At 31.2% G+C, this 22,928-nt stretch overlaps 1 protein-coding gene across 1 annotated transcript; it reads left to right on the top strand.

Annotated features, from left to right (window-relative positions):
* The first annotated feature begins 1,527 nt into the window (after positions 1 to 1,527).
* Positions 1,528 to 10,166, top strand: LOC113397861 (serine protease persephone-like). The gene is made up of 10 exons (XM_026636381.2): positions 1,528 to 1,823; positions 1,898 to 1,976; positions 2,614 to 2,756; positions 3,276 to 3,314; positions 3,752 to 3,843; positions 4,905 to 5,014; positions 5,845 to 5,988; positions 7,364 to 7,479; positions 8,172 to 8,329; positions 8,781 to 10,166. The coding sequence occupies exons 1-10, from the start codon at positions 1,766 to 1,768 to the stop codon at positions 8,949 to 8,951; spliced, it is 1,110 nt and encodes a 369-aa protein (XP_026492166.1). The 5' UTR covers positions 1,528 to 1,765; the 3' UTR covers positions 8,952 to 10,166.
* Positions 10,167 to 22,928: the final 12,762 nt, after the last annotated feature.

The raw sequence follows: 22,928 nt of genomic DNA, 5'->3' as shown, positions 1-22,928 counted from the left end.
TTTAGTAGAATATACAATACAATTCAAACAGTATCCATCAGTGTTTTTTTTAAATAAAGAGTATTGTAAGTTAATGAAATAAAAGTGTTTATTAATTTAACGAAATGTGAAGTCATTAAACATACTGAAAAATAAAAAAAATGTGTAATCAAGAAATTAAAATCTTAAAATTTCTAATAATATTTAAAATAAAAATGGGTTGTAAGTTTAAAGGGAAATCGTTGAAATAGGTAACACTTGCTAAAGACGGTGTACGATGTCAATTAAACGAACTACAGATTATATGTCGATCATAAATCGATTCATAAATCCATAAACTTTGTTATTATTATGATAACAATAATAATAATTATGATATAAGCAAATCAATAATATAAAAAATAGTAATAGTATTTAAAAAAAATGTAATTAAAAATGTTGTATTTGTTTTTGATTCTTAACTTTAATGTTTCTTAAAATTAACGCTCCAAACGCTGCCTTTTGGCATTAACTAACAAAAATAAAGTATAAATAATGTGGCAAATTGTATGTCGGCTATTATAATTTAAAGCACACTTCGGACACACCCCATAATTTTGTTCTGTACAATTATAGCATTGCAGTGCCTACAAAAATATCATGTTAAAATTTTGGTATTGAATGAAGCTTGCATAGTGTTGCAATATATTTTTAACTTACTAAACTAGATGGAAAACCAAATAGAATAAAAGGTTAATTAATTAATATGAAGAAGCAGGTTAACGTCATTTAGAATTTCTTCAACTTATCGACTGTAACAGACCGACCTTTATTTTTTTCTAAGGGAAATATTATGTTTCACACGCTTAATGGAGTCACAAGGGTTCTCTTGTTTTCAGTTATATTATCAATTATTAATTAAATACTCTTATGTCGTTTCAATTAAGCTGAGTTTAGTTTCTTCTAAACTTACTAATCTTCAATTCGTCAGCATCAATGTTATCTATTAAATATTATTTAAGTCTGGCTGTTCGCTTGCGACGAATATAATCAAAGAGTAATTTATTATAAAACCAAACCTTTTAATAATTATTATTTATTCTCTTATGATTAATAATAAAGCAATTATACTATAAGAGACGCTTAATAAAATAATTATCAATTTGTTTTTAATTTCGGTTCAAGAACGTTGTAATCGATTATTAGTAATGCAAGTACAATTCCTTTAAGAAAACAAGTGTACAGTATGTAAAATAATATATATATATTATATAATTATAATCGTGTTTGTGCTACCTTATTACAAAATAAATATTGATCTTTAAGCAAAATTGGAAGTCCTACAGCCTATGTACTACAAGGAGTAGTGGAGTACTTTATATTTATAATCACAGATGTTACTACGATTATGGCACTTAATAAATCGATTTTTATGACAATGACATTTCTTAAATCAACCAAGATTCGAATTGTTTTATAAATGTACTGTAATACTGTTTAATTACTTTAATTTATTTAACGGATTGATATGGTTTTAGGTTTACTTTTTTTAAAATTGTAAATACGTTACGAATTTGAATTAGGCACTTAAGAATCGTCGCTAAAAGGATACTATTAATACAAAAAAAAAATTAAATCTATAATGATATTTAACATTGTTTAAATAGTAGTCGTATTAATTTTATTATTTGAGTATTATATGTTATCATCAAGCAAACCGGTTTCGCTAAGTATGGTCTAACATATTTCGTGTCAAATCTCAATTGAGGAAAATCGAACAAGTTAGTGAATCTCGATTGTTACGAAAATGTGGCTAAAAAATGTTGTCTTATTCTTAATATTCCAAATTATCATCGCCGGAGAAGGTAAAACTCTATTCATCCTCATTCAGTATTTTAGTGTTCCATTGACTTAAAATAAATTATGCTTTTTTGTTTAGTTGGCGATAATTGCATACCGAACGAAGATGTTGAAGAAGGAATTTGCAAATCCGTGATCGATTGTGAGGTAGCAATAAGGTCAGTGACTAAACGATAACCTTCAACAATATATGAAAATAGCATAGCATAGCAAACAATTGCATTAATTTGATATTATCAATTACCCATAAATGCATGCAAACTAAACTAATATTTAACATAAACATATAAATATTATCAAAATAAAAAAATATTAAATATTCATTTTTATAAATGATGTCATCTATCCAATTGATAATCTAAAGTTAATTGATTGTCTATAAAAACATTAGCCATTCACAATGAAGAAACTTTGATTATATCTCTTAAAAGCTCTGGATTTATCTTTGCATCTGGTACAAATAAGGACTCTTAGTTTTTAATAAATCTAGTCAGATTATGTAAAACAAAAAAAATTGAATAAATCATTAACAAAATAAGCTTACCATTATCTTATATTTTTTACTGTAAATTGTATGTTAAGTTTACAATCTTTTATGCCTAAATTTGTTATAAACTAGTATTATGTATATATTTTTGTTAACAGGTTATTCTTTGTTAGTTTAAGTATGAAATTATAAAAGAAACTATAAAACTAGTATAACCTTACTTTATTTGTAGTAGAGGACTTCTATCATCACTTGATTTTAAAATTTTTAAACATTACCAATAAAAGAAAATTGTTTCTTTTTTTCAGAACAATACAACAATTTGGAAACCATCCTTTTAGAAGATGTGGTTTTCATAAAGATATGGAAATTGTATGTTGCCCAACTACAAAATATGTAGTACCAAAACCAACAAAAAAACCTGCCACCAAACCAACAGCGGATAAATTTGGTAAATAAATATAAAATTACAGAGTCATATTTGTTCCACTAAACATTAACATTTTAGTTTTTTTTATATTTCAATTGATAATAGAGTAAAGATAAACAAAATTAACATAATCCGTACAATCTTTGCTGTATTAGGCAATACAGACAGTTCTTAATTAATATATCATCATTAATAATACAACTAATATTTATTTCCAAAATTCTGATAGCACTTCTAATTGCATGTTTTTTATGAGTCCATAATTAACATTAAAGATTGTTTGATGATCTAGAACAGTGATATTGCATCAATTTACTGTGTAAGTTGTATACTTGTCTTTACTCCTCTCATGGTTGAAATGAGCTTTGCCCATTAGAATAACTTTACATTATACAAACTAAAGTTATAATAAAAGATTAGATGTCATTATTTTCTTAGTGTTTACTCTCATTTTTTTTGCTCAATATCTTTTAATTCTACACAGTCAACATAAATATTAAAGTTAAATAAATTACTTACCAAAAATATTATTTTTTCCAGGTGATACAAATACTCGCTCTCTAAGAATTGCAGATAAGGGTTCGTTTACATGTTTTATTTATAAGAATACATCATAGAAAGATTTTTTTGGCTTTGACTTAAACACACTTTTTTTTCTTACATTAAATCTTACTATAAATAAAGTTTACCCTCCAATTTTAAATGGCTGATTCTCAATAGTTTTATGTAAACATATTTTTAACTATTTGTTTCCTATTTACCAAAAAAGTATATTACAATTTATTAAAAAGTGTAGCTTACTAAATTTGTTTAGTTGCATATTATATTTAAGTCTTGTATTTAAAGAATAATTATAATTTATATTTAAGCCCCACAACAATTTAAACATTATAATATAATTGAGCAGATAATGATAATTATACATCTTTTTAAATAATGTTTTCAAAAATAAAAAAAAATTACAATTTTAAGATTTTTGAGATTTAGTTATTTTTTTTAATATATATTTTTTTCAGAATGCCAGAAGATTGTTGAGACAAGCTTGCCCCCGCTAGGTTTACATATAATAGGTGGGGAAACTGTATCACTTGGGGAATTCCCACACATGGTAATATAATTTTCCTGTAATTCTTATAAATATAACAGAAGTTATATTAACACTCCTCGAAATTTGTTCTTCTTTATATATAACCAACCAAAATATTTTAATAAATTAGACAGTAGGCCAATAAAGTAGATAGGACTTTTTTTTAAAATTATTAATTTAAATTATTTTTAAAAACTACTTATATAATATTAGAATATCTAAGAATGAGTTTTTAAAGATATTGTCATGTATGGCAATTTATTAAATTAAATACCAATTAAGGGAATTACTTCATGATTTATAAAATATGGAACACAGGTCAATATGTGGGTTTTTTTAAAGATTGACTCATAATTGTTCAAGTTTTCCTGTTAGTTAATCAAGAATCTTCATTAACTTTAATGTATTATTAATTATTATGTTAATAAATTTCGATTTAATCTATATATATAATATATAACTAATATGTTTATAGCTGATTCGAATCATACAGGAGATAAATAGCCAAGATTTTACATTGAGTTGACCCAATAAAATTGGCTGAGATCTTGAATAAGCTATGGTATTTGTTACTCATTCATAAAAGAATGGCTTTTTGAATCTCAATGTAGTATTTATCTTTAAAAGTAACATTATATTTGTTGACTGGAAAACTGTTGCGTAATAAATAAAAGCATATACATAAATCATGAACATTTTATAGTGCATAAGCAAAAGTATTCGATTGGTAGAGACTATACATTTGCTTGAAGATTTTGTGTAAGATTCAATATTTCCGATTATGGATGACACAAAATGTAAATTCAACATTTAATAAATACAATAATTCTAACGAGTAATTAGAAAACACGCAAGCGTCTGCGGTATCCCAAACCCTATCTTGAGGGTTTTGCATATAGATGGGAATCTCCAATGCTGCAACAGTGGATTAAGTTACACGCTTCATTAAACTGAAGATAGTTATAATTAAAATATTGTACCCCTCCTAACGTTAGTATTTAACATAATTTTTAGTAATACCATATGAGTTAGGGTTGAAATAAAATGTTGTTATTATTATTTACGCGTAGCATTTAACATAGGTGGCGCTGGGGTATGAACGAACTGATGGTTTCGACTTTCTCTGTGGCGGGTCATTGGTATCGCGAACGTTCGTCCTTACCGCTGCTCACTGTGTGGACACTTTGGACCAGTAAGTAATGTCTCGTTGTTATGTAAAGGCCTCCCCTCCCCATAAGTATGCTTCTAGCTTATTTCACCAAACTGTTTTAGTGCGAGACGATGCACTAAAGGGTCTTAACACTGTTTTTATTCTGGCAATGAATGATGTGCCTTTGTGCTAAAAGGGCAAATATTAAAAAGCCTGATACATTTGACTCAGTTGATTTCTTGGTTACAGTTAATGTCAAGTTGCAATGTTGATACTCCTCTCTTAGCAATTTCAATTACTTTATAATGTCTTTCGATATTATGGTTTGGGGAAACGCAGCCGTTATCCGTATTATATTTGTTCGGCGGAAGGGCTTTTAGTGCAATTAATAACCTAAAAGCTAAAGAAACATCGAAGCATACATTTAAAGAATTTGAAATATTTATTGTTGCTTCTCAATTCATGTTATGTGATGTTATGTATGTGCAGAGTCTCTTTAGTCAGGCCTTATCTTAGAAGGATATTTTATTTTTCGTACCGTTGGTAGATTTAATTTGACAATGGATAAATAAGTTAAGTAGTAATGTTTCATTATTGAAAAATTATAATTATAATATGATTTGATTTGATTTGACTTAACTTTTGCAATCAGAATAAAAACAAAGTATTATCGTAACTGTATTTAAATATTTTTTGCTTAATAATGCATGTCGAGGAGCGCACAACTTTTAAACCGTATATTGTTTAATATTATGAATATTTATTTAGTGTGTACGTTATGTGGGTTAAATTAAATAAATAAATTATATATTCTGTCTTTACTTGGAATATAAATTAAAATATGTTGTGAATGTTATTGTTCTATTTTATAGGGTGAAGCCGAGTATAGCTCGCATGGGAACCATAGAGATTGGCGACAGACAGTGGAGCGACGAGACAGACGGAAGAATAAATGAAATTATAACAAACCCGTCATACAAAAGGCGCACTAAATACCACGATCTGGCTTTATTGAGGTACAATTTAACTTTGAACCCATTGACTCTCAAGATAATTTATTATAACTATTCCAGATGCAAGTAATTAAGATACTATGATATTAATGCAAAGGAAAATGGTCTTTATCAAAAATAATGTTTGCATATATACAATTCCTAGCGACCCGCTCCAGCTTCGCGCGGGTGCAATGCTGATACTAAATATATTACAGAATGTCTTACAACGTTCACAGTTTTTCAATCATTAGACATCACAAACCGCTAAGTCCCTGCGTTTTAATTCTGTAATATCTTCGAAAATATTCATTTAAAATACATTCTGTAACATTATGTAGGGCCATATTGATCTATATTAAATGTACAATGCATTTAAGGTATTTAATTGGATAAGGATTAATGCTGTATTGCTTAAAATCGCTTCGAAAATAAGCGATAAGAGATAGACATTTTTAAGTTGTTTAATACTGTACTACATTATTTTGATCTATCTCGTAGGGTTCAGCAACGTTTGCAATGTTAGCGCAAAAAATGTGTTTATTTACGCCAACACTTCAGAAACCTCTAAAATTATCAGTGCTTCTTTACAATATTGTGCATGTATTATAAATATAAACCTTCCTCTTGAATCAATCTATCTATTAAAAAAAACCGCATTAAAATCCGCTGTGTAATTTTAAAGATCATACCTAGGAACAGACAGCGGTAAGTGACTTTGTTTTACACTATGTAATTATACATGCATAAATGTCTAACGATACAATTACCGATTACCGTAAATAGTTAGTTAGTGGAAGTATCCACCGAAGAGCCGAGTCCGTCATGACAGTCCTTCTGTCCAATCTCTTTGATTTTGCCGTTTCTTCATTCCATGATGTCACTTACAATAACACCGGACCTGATTATTTGACACACCGCCATATATCATTAACTAAGCCCAGCAACATACATGTCCTATATGTGCGAATGTATGTTGGTAATCCGTAACTAATAGATTGAGATTAACAGATTAATATATTTAGACACATCTATCTAAATCGAGGAAGAGAGTAATAGAGATCTCCTCTACCCCAACTTAACTATGTCTACGAAAGTGAGACCCCTACACCCGTTAACTGCAGAGGTCAAGGCAGCCACTCAAATGAGTCGTAAATTCCCGTCAACCCGCGGAGATTTGAAGCCACCATGCGCTTCCGCACCGCCCTATGTAAATGGAGGTAATATTGTAATAGTAGAGAACCCTTGCTACATAACGGTGCAACAGTTTATACAATGGTAGCAATATATCGAACACTTTCAGTTCACTTAATAGCAATATTTATAATAGTGCTGGTATAATGTTAATAACATTGTTTTTGATTTAAAATTCCCGCTAAATTATTTTTCTTATTTCAAGGTTAGAGAGTCCGGCGCAGTTTTCAACGAATTTAAACCCTGTATGCCTGTACACTAAAACCGATAATCCTAGAGTGCCACTAACGATCACCGGTTGGGGTAAAACTAGTACCACAAGTAAGTCCACTAACATAATATGTACGAATTTAACAAAAATAGAATATATAAATTTATTAATAGGGATTATTACTAAATCTATATATTCCACACACTTTTTATCTTATCTTGATAAACTAAATTATAAAACAATTGAATGTTACAACCAAGCTATTTAGTAAATACAGCGTCCAATGAGTATTTTGTAAAAACGCATACATATTTTTATGTGTTTTATAGATTGATCACGAATGATCTAGAATATACCTTAAATATACGACATGTAGTTCTGGAAAATTCAATGGCATGCAGACTAAAAGCGCCGATGGCATTACCCACGATTTCATAACATTAATTAAACACTAAATTAAAAATATTGAGATTAATTTAGGTTGGTGTATATATTTCGAAATTACTAGAATGCAGCAGTCACACAAACTATAAATAATTAAAACAATTATTTTATCAAGGATGGATGATGAGAATTAAATTTTACCAATAGCAGATTGCAGCTTGGCAGTCGATTATGTTATGAATGGGTGGTACCTCTCACCTACTTTGCAACCTCTGCAATCTACGTACATCCATCTACATATATAAGAAGCAATCTCAACCCCCTCCCCGAAATGAAGTCTCTCGATAAATGTAAGACTAAAGTACAAGAGAAGGAAAGAATCAGTTTTGTATCATTGATCATGTTATTCATTTCACAGGAGACGTAAAAAGTACGTTATTGCTGAAAGCTAACGTAACCGTTGTACCAAGGGCTAAGTGTGGTGAATCCTATACGAATTGGCGGAAACTTCCCGAGGGTATTTCCGAAGAACAGATCTGCGCGGGAGATCCCCAAGGACTACGAGATACTTGCCAGGCACGTATATATCATATGTAGAATAATTATAAATTTTGCCTAATGTATTCAAATACAGAGCAATAAAAATTGAATTCAACTTTGTTCAAAAAATAAAATTATTTTTGATAAGTTGATGACTCTGACGAATTCGATCGTTTCAGTACACGCACGCATTCCTGTACACATACACATTCCACACAGTACATAAACAAATATAGCAGTTTAAGTCGCATCCCACACCGAGCACATCGAACTGCACACGGTGGGAACAGTTCACGGGCTGAATAGTCAGCTACCGAAGGGTGCATCTGAGTGAAGTGTTTGCAAAGTATTTGTAGAATGTATTTACTCACATGCACAAAAACATGTGTACGATGTCACTGCCATAACGAATTCTCGATAGCGAGCAATCCGTTCGTAAACATCCGCCTATGGTCTCATAACGCTAACGGGCGGGCACTGGCTGCAGGGCGACTCGGGCGGGCCGCTGCAGGGGCTGACGGAGCGCGACGGGCAGTACCGGCTCGTGGGCATCACGTCGTTCGGGCGCGGCTGCGGCTCGCCCGTGCCCGGCGTGTACACGCGCGTCTCGCACTACCTCGACTGGATCGAGAGCGTCGTCTGGCCGCCCTCTAACTAGACCAGATCTTAATATTATTATGGACATTTAGTGGTAAAGATCTAATGAGGACTCGAATAGAAATTTATGTATAGATATCGATAACCCGAGGCCACTTTCTTCATATCTTCAACTTGTAGGATGCATTATTTAGTACGTAGTCCGTCCGTAGTCAAATCTTTGGTTCTCCCATTCTTTTGTACACAAAATTCGTTGTACACAACGTAGTGACAATTTGAATGTTCAATATCAAAAGAGGAGCGAAGGATTAATTTATTGGATATTATTATACTGTTTCGTTAATTTAAATAGCTTTACTCTTTCCAATTTTGTTTAAAATATCATGTAATTCAAAATTTGCTTCGTTTAATTTCGACGTTAACTATTGAAGTTCATATACATTCGAATTGATTTATTCTAGTTAATTAGTGACCATTCATACATTATACATTAATTATAGCCCTTCAAATTTATATGTAATGTAAACAATGGGCACAAATTATGGGCTTATGTCTACTTCTCTGGGATTCTGCTCTGAGCATTTTTTACGTAGTTGTAAAAATGTAAAAAACCTCTACTAAGTAATATAATGTATATGTAGAACTCGAGCAATGTGATATGTTTTCGCTCCTAGCGGTTGCTAATTATTTTATCTAGCATTGATTCTTTCCACTAATAGTTTTAGATGTAGAAATTTTTACTTGATGCTTAATACCGACGACAATTTTATACTACTTACCATAGTCGCGGTCCTATACGTTACTTAACTTTATAAATGTGTATATCTACTACATGAGCAAATTATATAGAAATTTGCTAAGTATAGCATGATTACTCTTTTTGTTACAATTTAATAAAGAATGCATATGTAGAACAAAAAATGTTAGTCCTCTGTCACATTATGTATTCCTAATATTGAACAGCTCTTGTAACATTATAGTAGGTACTAAAATGTGGCGCTCTTGTATCTGTCTCTCTCTCTCTATATATAAATATTTACTGATATACTTGTCATGGTTATTTTATTCTATGTTTATCCGCCGTAATAAATTGAATAAAATTAAAATTGTCAAGTCTCATAAATATGGTGCACTAGTCAATGAAGAAAAACGAAGCTCTCTATTTTTAGTAAAATATTTTTGTGATTTAAATATTTTTGTCTTAGCATATTTTTACATCAATACCGAAGTTTCTGAATATGTAATGAAATGTGAATAAATATTTATACTTTTTTAATTTGATTCATCATGTCTACCTCCATCCACCTAGTGCTAGTTATAACTTTCCTCATATCCCTATTTAATTAATTCTCTATTTTTTTAGACGAAACAACTTTAAAAATAAACTAAGCATATAAACTGTAAAATAAAACGTAAGTATACGCTAAAGGAAGTAAAAAATAATACCTATACCTAAACCTGACTTTGGTTGGAAAAAATACTTGGAAAATATTTTTAGATTTGTCTTAACCTTTTTTAACAGGTAATTTGCAAAAATCTGCAAAAAACAAAAGCCTTAACATCATACTCGAAACGGCTATTTTTTCTCACAATCAGTCAAAGCCAAAGGTAAAACCTAGTAGTCCCCAGTACATACAAGGACCTTAAATTGTTTTGTGACATACAAATGTAAAACAATGTAAGTGCCTTTTTTGCAATGAGTCCGACAAACTTCTAATGCGAAAAGTTTCAACGCTGCTGCGTTTTCGAATGCTCGATTCCTGGAATTGTCGACATGACGTCACTATGACTCCGTATATACGGAGATTTTTTTTAATAAAATTAATTTAAAATTTGTGGTCAATTTGTCCGACAAAAATCATTTTAATATAAATATCAATATTATTTATACGACAATCATATTAAGACAAACACAATTTTACTAATATATAATCATCCTAACATTTTTGTAACCATATATCGTTCCGACACCTATTACATAAAATATAGTTTGTAGTGAAACGAAAGGCAATAACAACAACTATGTTATATATATTTTTTATTATTAATCGTTTATATTTTTTTCACTCCGTTATCTTTTTACCGCCTAGTTGCTATAGCGACCCCGTCTTTTCTTTTCTGTTATCGGTTGCCATGGGCGACAATCCCTTTTGCATAATTGTTAATGAGTAACGTTCGGAAAAGACTGGGTCGGCTATTCAATTCTAAGGCTTGGCTTGGCTTGGCTTGGCTTGGCTTGGCTTGGCTTGGCTTGGCTTGGCTTGGCTTGGCTTGGCTTGGCTTGGCTCGGCTCGGCTAGGCTTGGCTCGGCTCGGCTAGGCTTGGCTTGGTTTAGCATATAGCGTTACAATCGGCCATCCTGTAACAATTGCTCCCGCAATGGGGCACACAATGTTGATTAGCTTTCTAGTAAATCAATCTTGATCTTCTGTCTCTAGTTGGTCACCATAGCTGCTTGCACTGTCAGATACAGAAGCTACACTACGATAGGGTCAGAGTGAATCTGCAGACACCAGCCCAGTAAAGTTTTTGTAACCCCCTTAAACCCTACCTGTCCTATATCATCATGATGCATTTGTACAATTTTCCACCTAGCTTCTCCAGGCACTACGAGTCTATTACCAGTGAACGCCTTCCGATATAACATATCGTCTAACAGCACATAATTATTAACAATATCGGGTCCTGCTGATCCGGTTTTCAGTTGATCGATAATATTTTTCAATTTATCATCCTGATATTGAACAGTATAAAACCAATTAGTAACTTATAAGCGATTAATATTTACAGCGTCAATTGGATTCCTACTAAACGCGTCTACATGTTTCATGCGTTCGCCGGGTCAATATTCTAAGCTAATATCATATTTACAACCACCATCTTGCGATGCGGGGAATCATGTCGCGTTTTGTAAGAGTGGCACGGACAGTGGTACAGTCTGCGACCACCTTTACATGTTTGCCCACAGTATATACCCGAAACTTACACAAGGATTCAACAACGGCTTATGTTTCAAGCTCATAACTATGATACATAGCTTCTTCCTTAGACGCCACTCGGCTAATATACATAACGGAACGCAAGGTACTATCGAACTAGTGTTGTAACAATATACCTGCTACTCCTAGTTTGCATGCATCGGTATGTATTTCTATATTTAAATTTGGATCATACAAAGCTAAAACTGGCTTGGAGCACAAATGTTTCTTTAACTTACTTGCTTACCACTCCATGCCCACGGCACATTTTTCTTAGTTAATTCCGCTAAAGGTGAGCTATAACTGCAAATTTATATATAAATTTTCGGAAGTAACTACAAAGACGTATAAACCGACGTACTTCATGTATATTCCTAGGTTCAGGAAATTTTGAAACTGCCTTTAACTTTGGCTTTGCTGGTTGCAAACCGTCATGTGAAATTTCATGGCCTTAGTCACTTAGTTTTGCAAAAAAAAGCAGTATTTATATTTAATTTTAAATTTTGAAATTAAATTTTTGCACTACAGATGCTTACATTTTTATACCGGAAGTAAAATTAGTAGAAGTTAGTGATTACTAGCTAATCATCTAAGAAGGTAAGAATCTTATTTGCTGAAACGTCACTTTATAAAGATTGTGACATTTGTGTACAGCGTATCGAATTAACTATTTTATTGATCGTTCGCTTAAGACTGAAGGTGCATTCGCTAAACCAAACGGCACACGCAGATATTCATAACAACACTGTGGTGTAATAAAAGCAGTCTTATGAGTGTCTTCAATTAACAGTTGATGATAACTTAAGAGTCATATCAAGGATCGTAAAATATATTTTACCGGCTAACTTTGAAATCTGATCGTCAATATTTGGCAAAATATATATTTCTTTTATAGTAATAGCGTTAAGAGCACGATAATGAACACACAGCCGACTATCACCGTTATTTTTCCTTACTATAATAACTAGAGAGGCATATTTCAACTCAAGATTATTTGATGATTTCCCTATACTGATTTCAACTATAGCTACCCACTATATACTATTATTATCTATGTAATTCGTGAGGAAGATGGAGGCAGACGGAAATGTAGAACCATATGAATTTAAAACTTTAGTCATTAAACAGTTTGGCTTATGGTTGTGCAAAACATTACGCAATTTAGATAGTAATGGCTTGGCTGTTCTTACCCGGCTTGGCTAATTGGCAGATTCAACACAGCTATCTGCTCTTTCTAGAAACTCGCCTGCTTCTCAATTTTCGTTCTTAATACCAGTGTTAATAATCTTCAAGTAATCCTCATCGCCTCGAAGCAATGTTGCTGGTACTGAGTAGGACACTTCTTGCAGCTCAAAATGACGCGTTGTTGTGCAGACATTATTTCCTTGGGAATTGCCTGGAACCCGAACTTTGATGATAGAGGTACCAGGTGGTAAGGATTATTTGTTTGTTGTCACCACCCTAAATTTCTGGCCATCTTCAATCGCCTGAAATTCTACTAATGGATCGAGTTCCAATCTTATTAGTCACCACAGGTGACATGCGATCAGCATTAATAACTGGTTGGACGATCAATAAGTGAATATCTTGCCTGTCAATCTGTGTTATATGTGCGTTACATTTTACTTTACTGCTATCGATTTTCAGGTAAATTCTATGACACCGCGACTTCTTAGTAGGCCTCTAGAAAAATTTAGAAAAATACTTGATGGTGTAACGTTAAGCGTCAGTATATTAACAATTTGAATGTTTATATCATTCACTTGGTTTCCCGTATCCATATATGATTTCAAAAAAATCCGTTTACTCTCACAACCTTTTTGTAAATCTCGTTATAATTTTGCACTAGTTTGATTTCTTTAATGTTGCTGTTCGAATCGACATATGGTTTATTTTGGGTAGTTAAAGAGGTAGGGCAGCGATATGACCTTGTAAACCACACTTAAAACAAAACCGTTGATCAGGTAATGAGCAATTTCGTAAGATGTGTCGAAGTCTTCTTCCAACGCGGACAGGGATCAAATTCAGAGTTTATCTTCTTGTCCAGGTTTGGCAACTGCTTAGCATCCTTATTCGGCTTGTCCTTTGCTTCGAATATAGGTGAACGGTAATCGCGAGAGCACAAAGGAAACCCTCGTACAATTCGTCCGGACGCTGGCATTGAAATGCACGTGCGTTAGATTACAATGAAGATGTTAAGCCGCCTCTTATTATGCATAAAACGCTAGCGGTGTCAGATAAATTACAACGAAAGCACATTGCGATTGCATCTTAATAATATTTAGTCATTGTTTCATTCGGCAGTTTCTTCCTAGTAATCATTTCATCAAATAATGCACTGAAGTCACGTTGTTTGGGAAAAGCTCTAACAACATACGCTTTCATTCGTCCCAGGTAGGTATAATTCATCAAGACGATTATACCACTTACTGGCTTGACCACGAAGTTTATCTCGTTTACTTTGTCACTCCAACCGTGAATATCTCCTGACTGGTCAATTTTTTTATCCAAGCCGTTAATGTAAAACCTTCTCCTTCGGGATCAAATTCTGGAATAAGAGACGCTGCACGATGACCTTCGAAATGACTGAGTGATAAGAAATCTTGATTGAGTTCCCGTATCGCCCTATCAACTTCGTTTTCTAGTAAATATTTCAGTAGTTTTCTAGCGAGCGGTGGCGGAGATTCTTCATCTTCACTAGAATCATTTCGTTCTTGCCTATGCCACCCAGGCGGACGGATTTTATTGCCAACAAACTCGTTAGGGCGATTACGTTTCATATCCCACTTCTGAGTGAAACGAAAGGCAATAACAACAACTATGTTATATATATTTTTTATTATTAATCGTTTATATTTTTTTCACTCCGTTATCTTTTTACCGCCTAGTTGCTATAGCGACCCCGTCTTTTCTTTTCTGTTATCGGTTGCCATGGGCGACAATCCCTTTTGCATAATTGTTAATGAGTAACGTTCGGAAAAGACTGGGTCGGCTATTCAATTCTAAGGCTTGGCTTGGCTTGGCTTGGCTTGGCTTGGCTTGGCTTGGCTTGGCTTGGCTTGGCTTGGCTTGGCTTGGCTCGGCTCGGCTAGGCTTGGCTCGGCTCGGCTAGGCTTGGCTTGGTTTAGCATATAGCGTTACAGTAGTCTTAGCGCTATCTATCACACCCATGTGGTAGCTTATTCGAACTAATTGTAAGTGTTAAACAATAATATACGTAATTATTGTGACTGCCCAGAGAGGTCTCTAATTATAAAGTACGTTTGGTGTTATAAATAACTAACTGTCCGTCCCGATTTCGTTCGGGTAAAATTCAGACCAGCTTTGCAAAACTATCGATAGTTGACCTCGAAAACTATTCAGGATATCGATAGTTCTATCGATAGTATCGTATTGATCAATACTATCGATAGTGGCAATACTATCGATAGTGTCGCTAGCTCTCTGTATGCAATACTATTGGTAGTAGCGATACTATTGCTACTATCGATAGTATCGATAGTTTTGGACTATCGATAGTATCGATGAATAGTTTTCGAGGCCAACTATCGATAGTCAAACTATCGATAGTTCTGCAACGCTGATACTTATACCTATATAATGTACGTACTGTAATGTTCAATTAGATTATACCGTAAGTCCCCTTGATGAAATACAAATGTTGCCTTAATAGAAAAAAAACATTCCTTATTTTCGATTCTAACAAATAATTTAATAAAACATAGTACGATTGCTATTATAATATTCAAAGTTATGTACAAACAGTTATTTTTTTTATTATATCGCTTAGGAGTGCCTGAGTCATACCATATCATATAAAACAAATATAATATTTATACCTATATAATGTATATGGGCGCTCGGCAGTGCTGCCATCTGTTGTCAATATATGTAACAAATCGAATAAAACTTATAATCTGTAAAGCGACATCTATCAAATAATTTGGGACTTAATAATACAGGAAATATTATTATCTACTCTTAGCAATAAAGTAAGTAAAATGTAGAATAATAAATTGTAATTCACATTTTAGAATCAATCTTAGATAATACTAAGTTATATTTCTTATTTTGGAATATAAAATGTATCAAGCAAGTCATTAACATTTGTTTTGTACCTATGGCGTTTTAAGCCTATGATTTCCGGACAGATTTATTATAATAAGTAAGGAATTAAATAAATTAAGATTTAGTAGAAGTTTTGGTTATGGCAATTATTAACTAATACTGTTTAAATAATTTAGAAATATAAATATGATCTATTTTTGTCATAAAATTTGTTTTAATAATTTTGAAATATAAATATGATTTCTTTTTGTCAAGAAATGTGTGAATTTGATGTGTCCGCTATATTTTTAATATAGATAGTGATAAATAATTAAGCTAATTACAATATATTTAGATTTTTAATTAAGATCAATAATAATTTTATATTATTTTTTTATTATTATAAGCCATTAATAGTTACTATGTTTGTAACAAAATAAATATGGTCTTGTTGTTGATATAAAAAAAGGATGTTATAGTTTAGTTAGTAGAAAAGTAAATTCAGGCGGGCATTCCTCGGACAATTGTAGAACCAATCACTATACAATTATTACTATTAATATTAAATTTATTAATGCAAAACAAAAAGTGTTTTTCTGGATTTCTACATGAATCCCGGGGAGAATTCTGGCGAATCGCCGACATGTACGTACTGTAATGTTCAACTAGATTATACCGTAAGTCCCCTTGATGAAATACAAATGTTGCCTTAATAGAAAAAAAAACATTCCTTATTTTCGATTCTAACAAATTATTTAATAATACATAGTACGATTACACGATCATTTCATATTTTCCCAATTATTTGAATTAAAGTTAAAACTCATAATATTCTATATTATGGGTTTTAACTACAATTTGTATATAATATATAAGAATAATTAAATACAGGTACACAAACTAAGGAAATTAATATGTGTATTACGGGTAAAATTCGTTATTTCTTGCAATACTGAAATGATTAGTAAGGAAGATATTGTATATATATACATGCGCTTATGTAGTAGATATCGGTATCGAAAACTATTCAGAATATAAATAGCATTAGTGGTGTTTTGTCACGTACTCTTTATATCAAGGTAAGTACCACAATATTTACAAATAATGCAATAGCAGTTAGATTCTTGGTAATTAAATATATTTTTTTAATTTATAATCAATAAAAAAAGGATTTACTATTATTAGTTGAGACGTATGCAAGTATTTCTTTTATATGAATCATATTTCACATCACATCGTTATTTTTTTTAGATTTTATTAGATTTGAATTGTAATAATAAATATTTTTATTTAAACATAATCAGAAGTGGGTAGAATTAGACTTAAATGTAATTGAAATACATATAAGTTCATATTTATAATAGTTCTCATATTTCAAATAGGTGACTCTTGAGTTATATATTGTATATTGTTGCATATTACAATTTTGGCAAGGTATCTAATGGCTTAGAAATGACTTATAAATTACAATTTAACTATAAAAAAAATGATTTCTTCAATTAAAACATTTGTATAAGATTATTTCTATGAAAATATTAAATTCAAAAAATAATAATTAGAATAATTTGTAGGGGTACTGGTCCCTAGCTTACTTGTTGTTACTATTCGTAGATATTTCTTGAGTAAAATTTATTTCGAAAATGTGTCGATATATATACAAAAACTAGAAATAATATTATCCAATAAAATAATTACAGTGCATATTTACAAATTCTTTCGTCCAAAGAAAACGCTTACTTTTCTACCAATAGAAAGTTACAAAATTTACAATGATAAATATTATGATTCAGCCAATTAAAAGTTATACATCATAATTGAAAATATTTGGGAAATTAAACTATGAATAGCTCTAGAATTTGGTTTTTATTTTAGTCGGAGCGCGTATGAACAATAATGTAGACTGTAATTCCTACAAATTTATCTGTAGTCGAGAAATTAAATTTTTTATTCTTTTACTTTAAAATATTATTATATATATTAATAACAATTGGTATATGAAGTGCACCTAACAATGAAATTTTGCTATTTATGTATTACAAAATTAATAAAAAACTAAATAAAAAGACTCCCGTACTGTACCTACCAATTCATAACATAGCAATGTTCTTGGGTTGATTCAACCAAATCAAATCAAATCAAATCAAAAATCTTTATTGAATATAGAAGTGTTTACACTTGCTTATTGATTGTCAAAAATCTACCACCGGTTCGGAATTTAGCACCTCGGACCTGAGAAGAACCGGCAAAAGAAACTCAGCGGGATATTTTTTTTTTTTTCCATTTTGCATGTACAATTATAATTATATTTTAGTTATTTGAAACATACATGAAATTAAAACTCTATTATTTTTAGGATTCTAAACATAACACAATACAATGTACAAAAAAAAGCTTATGTGTATAGTAAATATGAGATATAATGCAACATAGTTATATTTAAATTTGTTCATATGTTCCAAAGAGCAATTTTTGGTTTTAGACACTAATTCTTTTTTTTTATGTGTAAAGGTACTGAGTACATCTCTTAAAAAACTAAATTTTGCTACTTATATAAAAAGCCGATGGGCAATTCTTATTGTAAGTGGTTAGGTAGTGTAGTTTAGTTTGTAGTTTTGAAAACTGTCATAACAACTAATTATTAAAGCAAATAATTCAAAATTATTATCATCAAATCAGAGTCCACCACACCTATAGCCACATAGAGAAATATTATAGCTGAAAATTATAAATTATTTCCTTGTTAATCCATAAACTAGAACAACACAAACATTAAGAGTTAATAATAGGGTAAATTAAAATTACTTGTTAGTATTCTAAACTATATATATAATAAAATATGAGACTAAATTGGACTAATCACAATTTAATTGAATATCTAATTCAATTCTTATTTTAATGGCTTTTAGTTGTGCCGACAGGACACAAATTATTTCGCCAATGTCACGTAGGATGGACAAGACACGAATGAGATTGATCGGTATGGTTGAGATAACAAACTCTATTAAATTTTAAAGCCAAGTATAGTAGTAGTAATTTCCTTGTTAATCCATAACCTAGAATAAAACACAAACATTAAGGGTTAATAATAAGATAAATTACAAATAATTGTTAGTACTCTCAACTATATATAATAAGATATATCACTCAATTGGACTATTCACAACTTAATTTTATTACATTTAATATATTTACACAAAAAAGAACAAAATGGAATAAACACAAACGTCAACAAACATTCAACATTTATAGGACGAGGGACTTTAGGAGGGAGAATGTCGTAAATGGGATGAAGAAGTTTAAGACAAAGGAACAGGATATGGATTGAATAATATCTAACTTAGATTATTGGATGTCATCTGTCAGTTGACTTTGACAAGTCCTTGACAAGGTTATGTTTATATATAATTTTAAAATTACCGCTTGTTTTATTTTGACATTTGAAATTTGAGTAGTTGTGACCTAAATTTATTTTCTAAGTTTTTATAACTTTTATATTGTTTTAAACTTTGAATATTGTTGTTAAAACCAGTTGTTTGTTATTAATTCTGATATTTGTTGCCTCATGATTAGGGAATGTTTGATTGCGGTTTAGTAATCTGCTGCAGGAGCAGGGGGTAGAGGGGCTGTGGGGAAGGATATGAGTATTCTCCCTATGCTCTGGTACCATTCCCATCATGCGAATTTGCTTCGTTCCTGAGATATTGGCAAAAACTAATCTTATAATTCTAACCTCAAATCAGGCTATTTATTAACAATTTCGAAACTCAGTGGCCTTCGGCGCTACGGGATGTGCAGCACCTTCGCCTTTCATCACAAACTAGTAAAATATTTCTAACTAAGTTACTGCTTATATGCAAGGCACTGTCTTCTTTTATAAAGCCTTTTAGTCGACAAACAATAGAAACTTACCTATTGCTTTCCGGCATCGATTTCACAAAGTTACTTGCATCATAGATTGCTTGGAAATTGAAATTCAGAAGCCAACAAGAGCCATACATCAAGCAATGACTTGGTCAGAATACAAGAAGGCAAATACAATAAAGTATTTGGTTGCTTGTACACCTGATGGACTGATAAGTTTTGTGTCTGCTGGATATGGGGGCAGGATTAGTGATGTCAATTTAGTCGAACATTGTAAGTTTTTGGATAGGTTAGAATATAAAACTTGTATTTTAGCAGACAGAGGGTTCAAACATATTGAACTGTATTTAAAACGAAGAAATTTTACTTTAATGAGGCCTCCAGGTATTAGTAGTGCTTCAAAACTTACAAAATCAGAAGCTAGACTAACCAAACAAATAGCAAGCCTTAGAATTCACGTTGAGAGAGTGATACGCAGAATTCGTGAGTTTAGTATACTGAAACCTCATTCAGTTGTCAATACTAATTTAATTACAGTTTTAGATGAGTGTATTATAACAGCTTGTGCTCTTATAAACCTGCAAGATTCTCTAATTAAATAATTATTTCTTAATACAAATGTAAAATGCAATATTGTTTATTATTATGAAAACATTTTTCTTTAGTTATATTTTAATAGCATTGTTGAATTCTGGATTCTCTAAGACTTATAATTTCAGTAGATCAAGATATCAAAATAAATTCGAGCTTGACAATAATTCTCTAACAACTATAATATATTTCTCAACCCCTTACTATTATTTCATTATTTCTTGTCTGTCCCAAGAATCTGACTGTCATGAAACTTTATTAAAAAAGAAATTGTGTATTTTTGCTTGTCTTAAATATTATGCTACATAGGATAATATTAAAGTTGAAGTTGTAATAATTATCATCATTACACAGTATAAAACAAAGTCACTTACCGCTGTCTGTCCCTATGTATGCTTAGTTCTTTAAAATTACACAACGGATTTGGATGCGATTTTTCTTAATAGATATATAGATACATACAATACATGGAGCATATAGTACAATAACACTGATAATTTTAGAAGTTTCTATAAGACAAGATATATCAAAATAATGTATCCGTAGTGGTTTGCTATGATTTTTTTATATATTGATATTCTGCAGTATATTTAGTATCAGTATTACACCCATGCGAAGCCGGGGCGGGTCGCTAGTATATAATAATAATATGATGTAATTAATGATGACATTCTATGACATAGCACCATTGAGGTTAGAGTTACTCGCTAACAGCAAATTCATTTAATTTAAAGGGATACTTCCTTAATGCCTTATGAACAAAAGTTTATTTTTAATTTCTTTTATTTATTTAGATTCTGTAGTTTTATGTTTTTTTTTATATAACATTGCCCTAGTCATTTTTGATATTGAAGTTAGTAGTAATTTTCACTCATTTTATTAATTCTTTTCTGTAACTGGAAACTACATATATTGGTCAATGTTTTGTGCTTGTATTTTATTTGAATGTGTTTCTTGTTTTCTTAATGAAATAAAATATATGAAGAAATTAATACGTGCTTATTCTAATATTGTATGACTTCACTTATAAAAGATAAAATAAAAAAAAGTACATATTTTAATTTTACTTTTTTATTATATTGTTATAGTTTTATATAACACAGGAAAAATATTTTGTTTCCAAAAAAAGATAACTGTGTGAAGTAGTTCCGCCACATAGCTTTGGTCATACTCAATCTCTAAAATTTCAACTTTATTGTCTCTTTCAAAATCACTGCTTGCAACACAAAAGTAACTTTTTTTTAAATTTGCACAATACATTTGAACTTGCACTTGCGCATAATATTGTTTGGTGATAGCTCCATTTTTTATATAATTATTTTCATTTTTCTTGCTACTTGGGCACTTCATTTCTATTGTATATTTTTATTCACAAATACCATCTGGTGAGCCTGCAATCATAGGATTCTGTTCAGATATAAATAATCCACATTTTGTTATTTTTTTGCCCAATATTTCCTCCACAGTTTTTCTTATACTATCTTCTAAATTTTTACCACGTTTTATGGCATTCGTCTCTATGGTTCTTGCTCCAAGAATACTTGCAACCAGAGTACTATTGGTGGTTTTGCACCTGCTTACTTCAAAACATTTTGAAGCAGTAATTCTCCTATACCGTAACTCGTACCATAATCCACTTCTATGTTGGTTCCTGGTCTCTTTCTACATTTCTAATATTTATATCATTAAAAAAATGTGTTATTTGTTTCAAAAATTCATCACAATCATTGCTTTTTTTACTACACATTAGGTAATGTAAAGAGAGCATATTAATTTTTTTGTAAATAAAATCACATTTTGATGTTTTAAATATTGACATGTGGTAATTTTTCTTTTTTTTGATTCTGTCAAAAAATTATTCACCACACTTGTCACTGTATCAATACGTTTGCTTTCATCAGTTTTTATCTTCTTTTTTATCATGTCCTTAGTGGTTATGACTTTAATTGAAGATCCAATCTTTGCTAGAGTTGATTTCTTCCAATAGCATTGTATTGAAGTGCATGAGGGCTCTTCGCTTCGACGATGACACCACATTAAAAAGGCGATAGCATGTTTACAACCACCACTCGATGCAGGACAATCATGGCATGTTACCTGTAACACATCATCTTCTTGCTCATCTACAATAAGAGTGACAGAATATGATTTGGAGCGCACTTTATGTTCTGGACATATTGTACATTTTATAATACATGTATTTTGGGTTCTCTGTAGCTGCACATACCCAATAGCATCATCACCGTACGATTCTCTTGTAGATCTGTAAACAAAATAAAGTCTTAATTTGGCAGTAACATAGGGAATAAATCATAACCTAACACTTTCCAATATTTTTGTACTGATTAGGACACCTGGCATTTACATAGAAAAACATTATAATATTACAAGTAATACTTACAAAGAGGTTTTAACATTCCGGAATTCGGCAGAACAGAAGTCTGGGTTACATGCAAAGAACTTTGCAACCATCATTGAATCAATATTTGGCAGATTCATACTATAGTTCTTGCAATCTACGAGCGCGCGTCGCCCTTAGTTGTATATCTTATGAGTGACCA

Source organism: Vanessa tameamea, chromosome 13 (assembly GCF_037043105.1).
Source record: "Vanessa tameamea isolate UH-Manoa-2023 chromosome 13, ilVanTame1 primary haplotype, whole genome shotgun sequence".
NCBI classification, from domain to species: domain Eukaryota; kingdom Metazoa; phylum Arthropoda; class Insecta; order Lepidoptera; family Nymphalidae; genus Vanessa; species Vanessa tameamea.
This window is presented reverse-complemented; position numbering and strand designations above follow the sequence as displayed.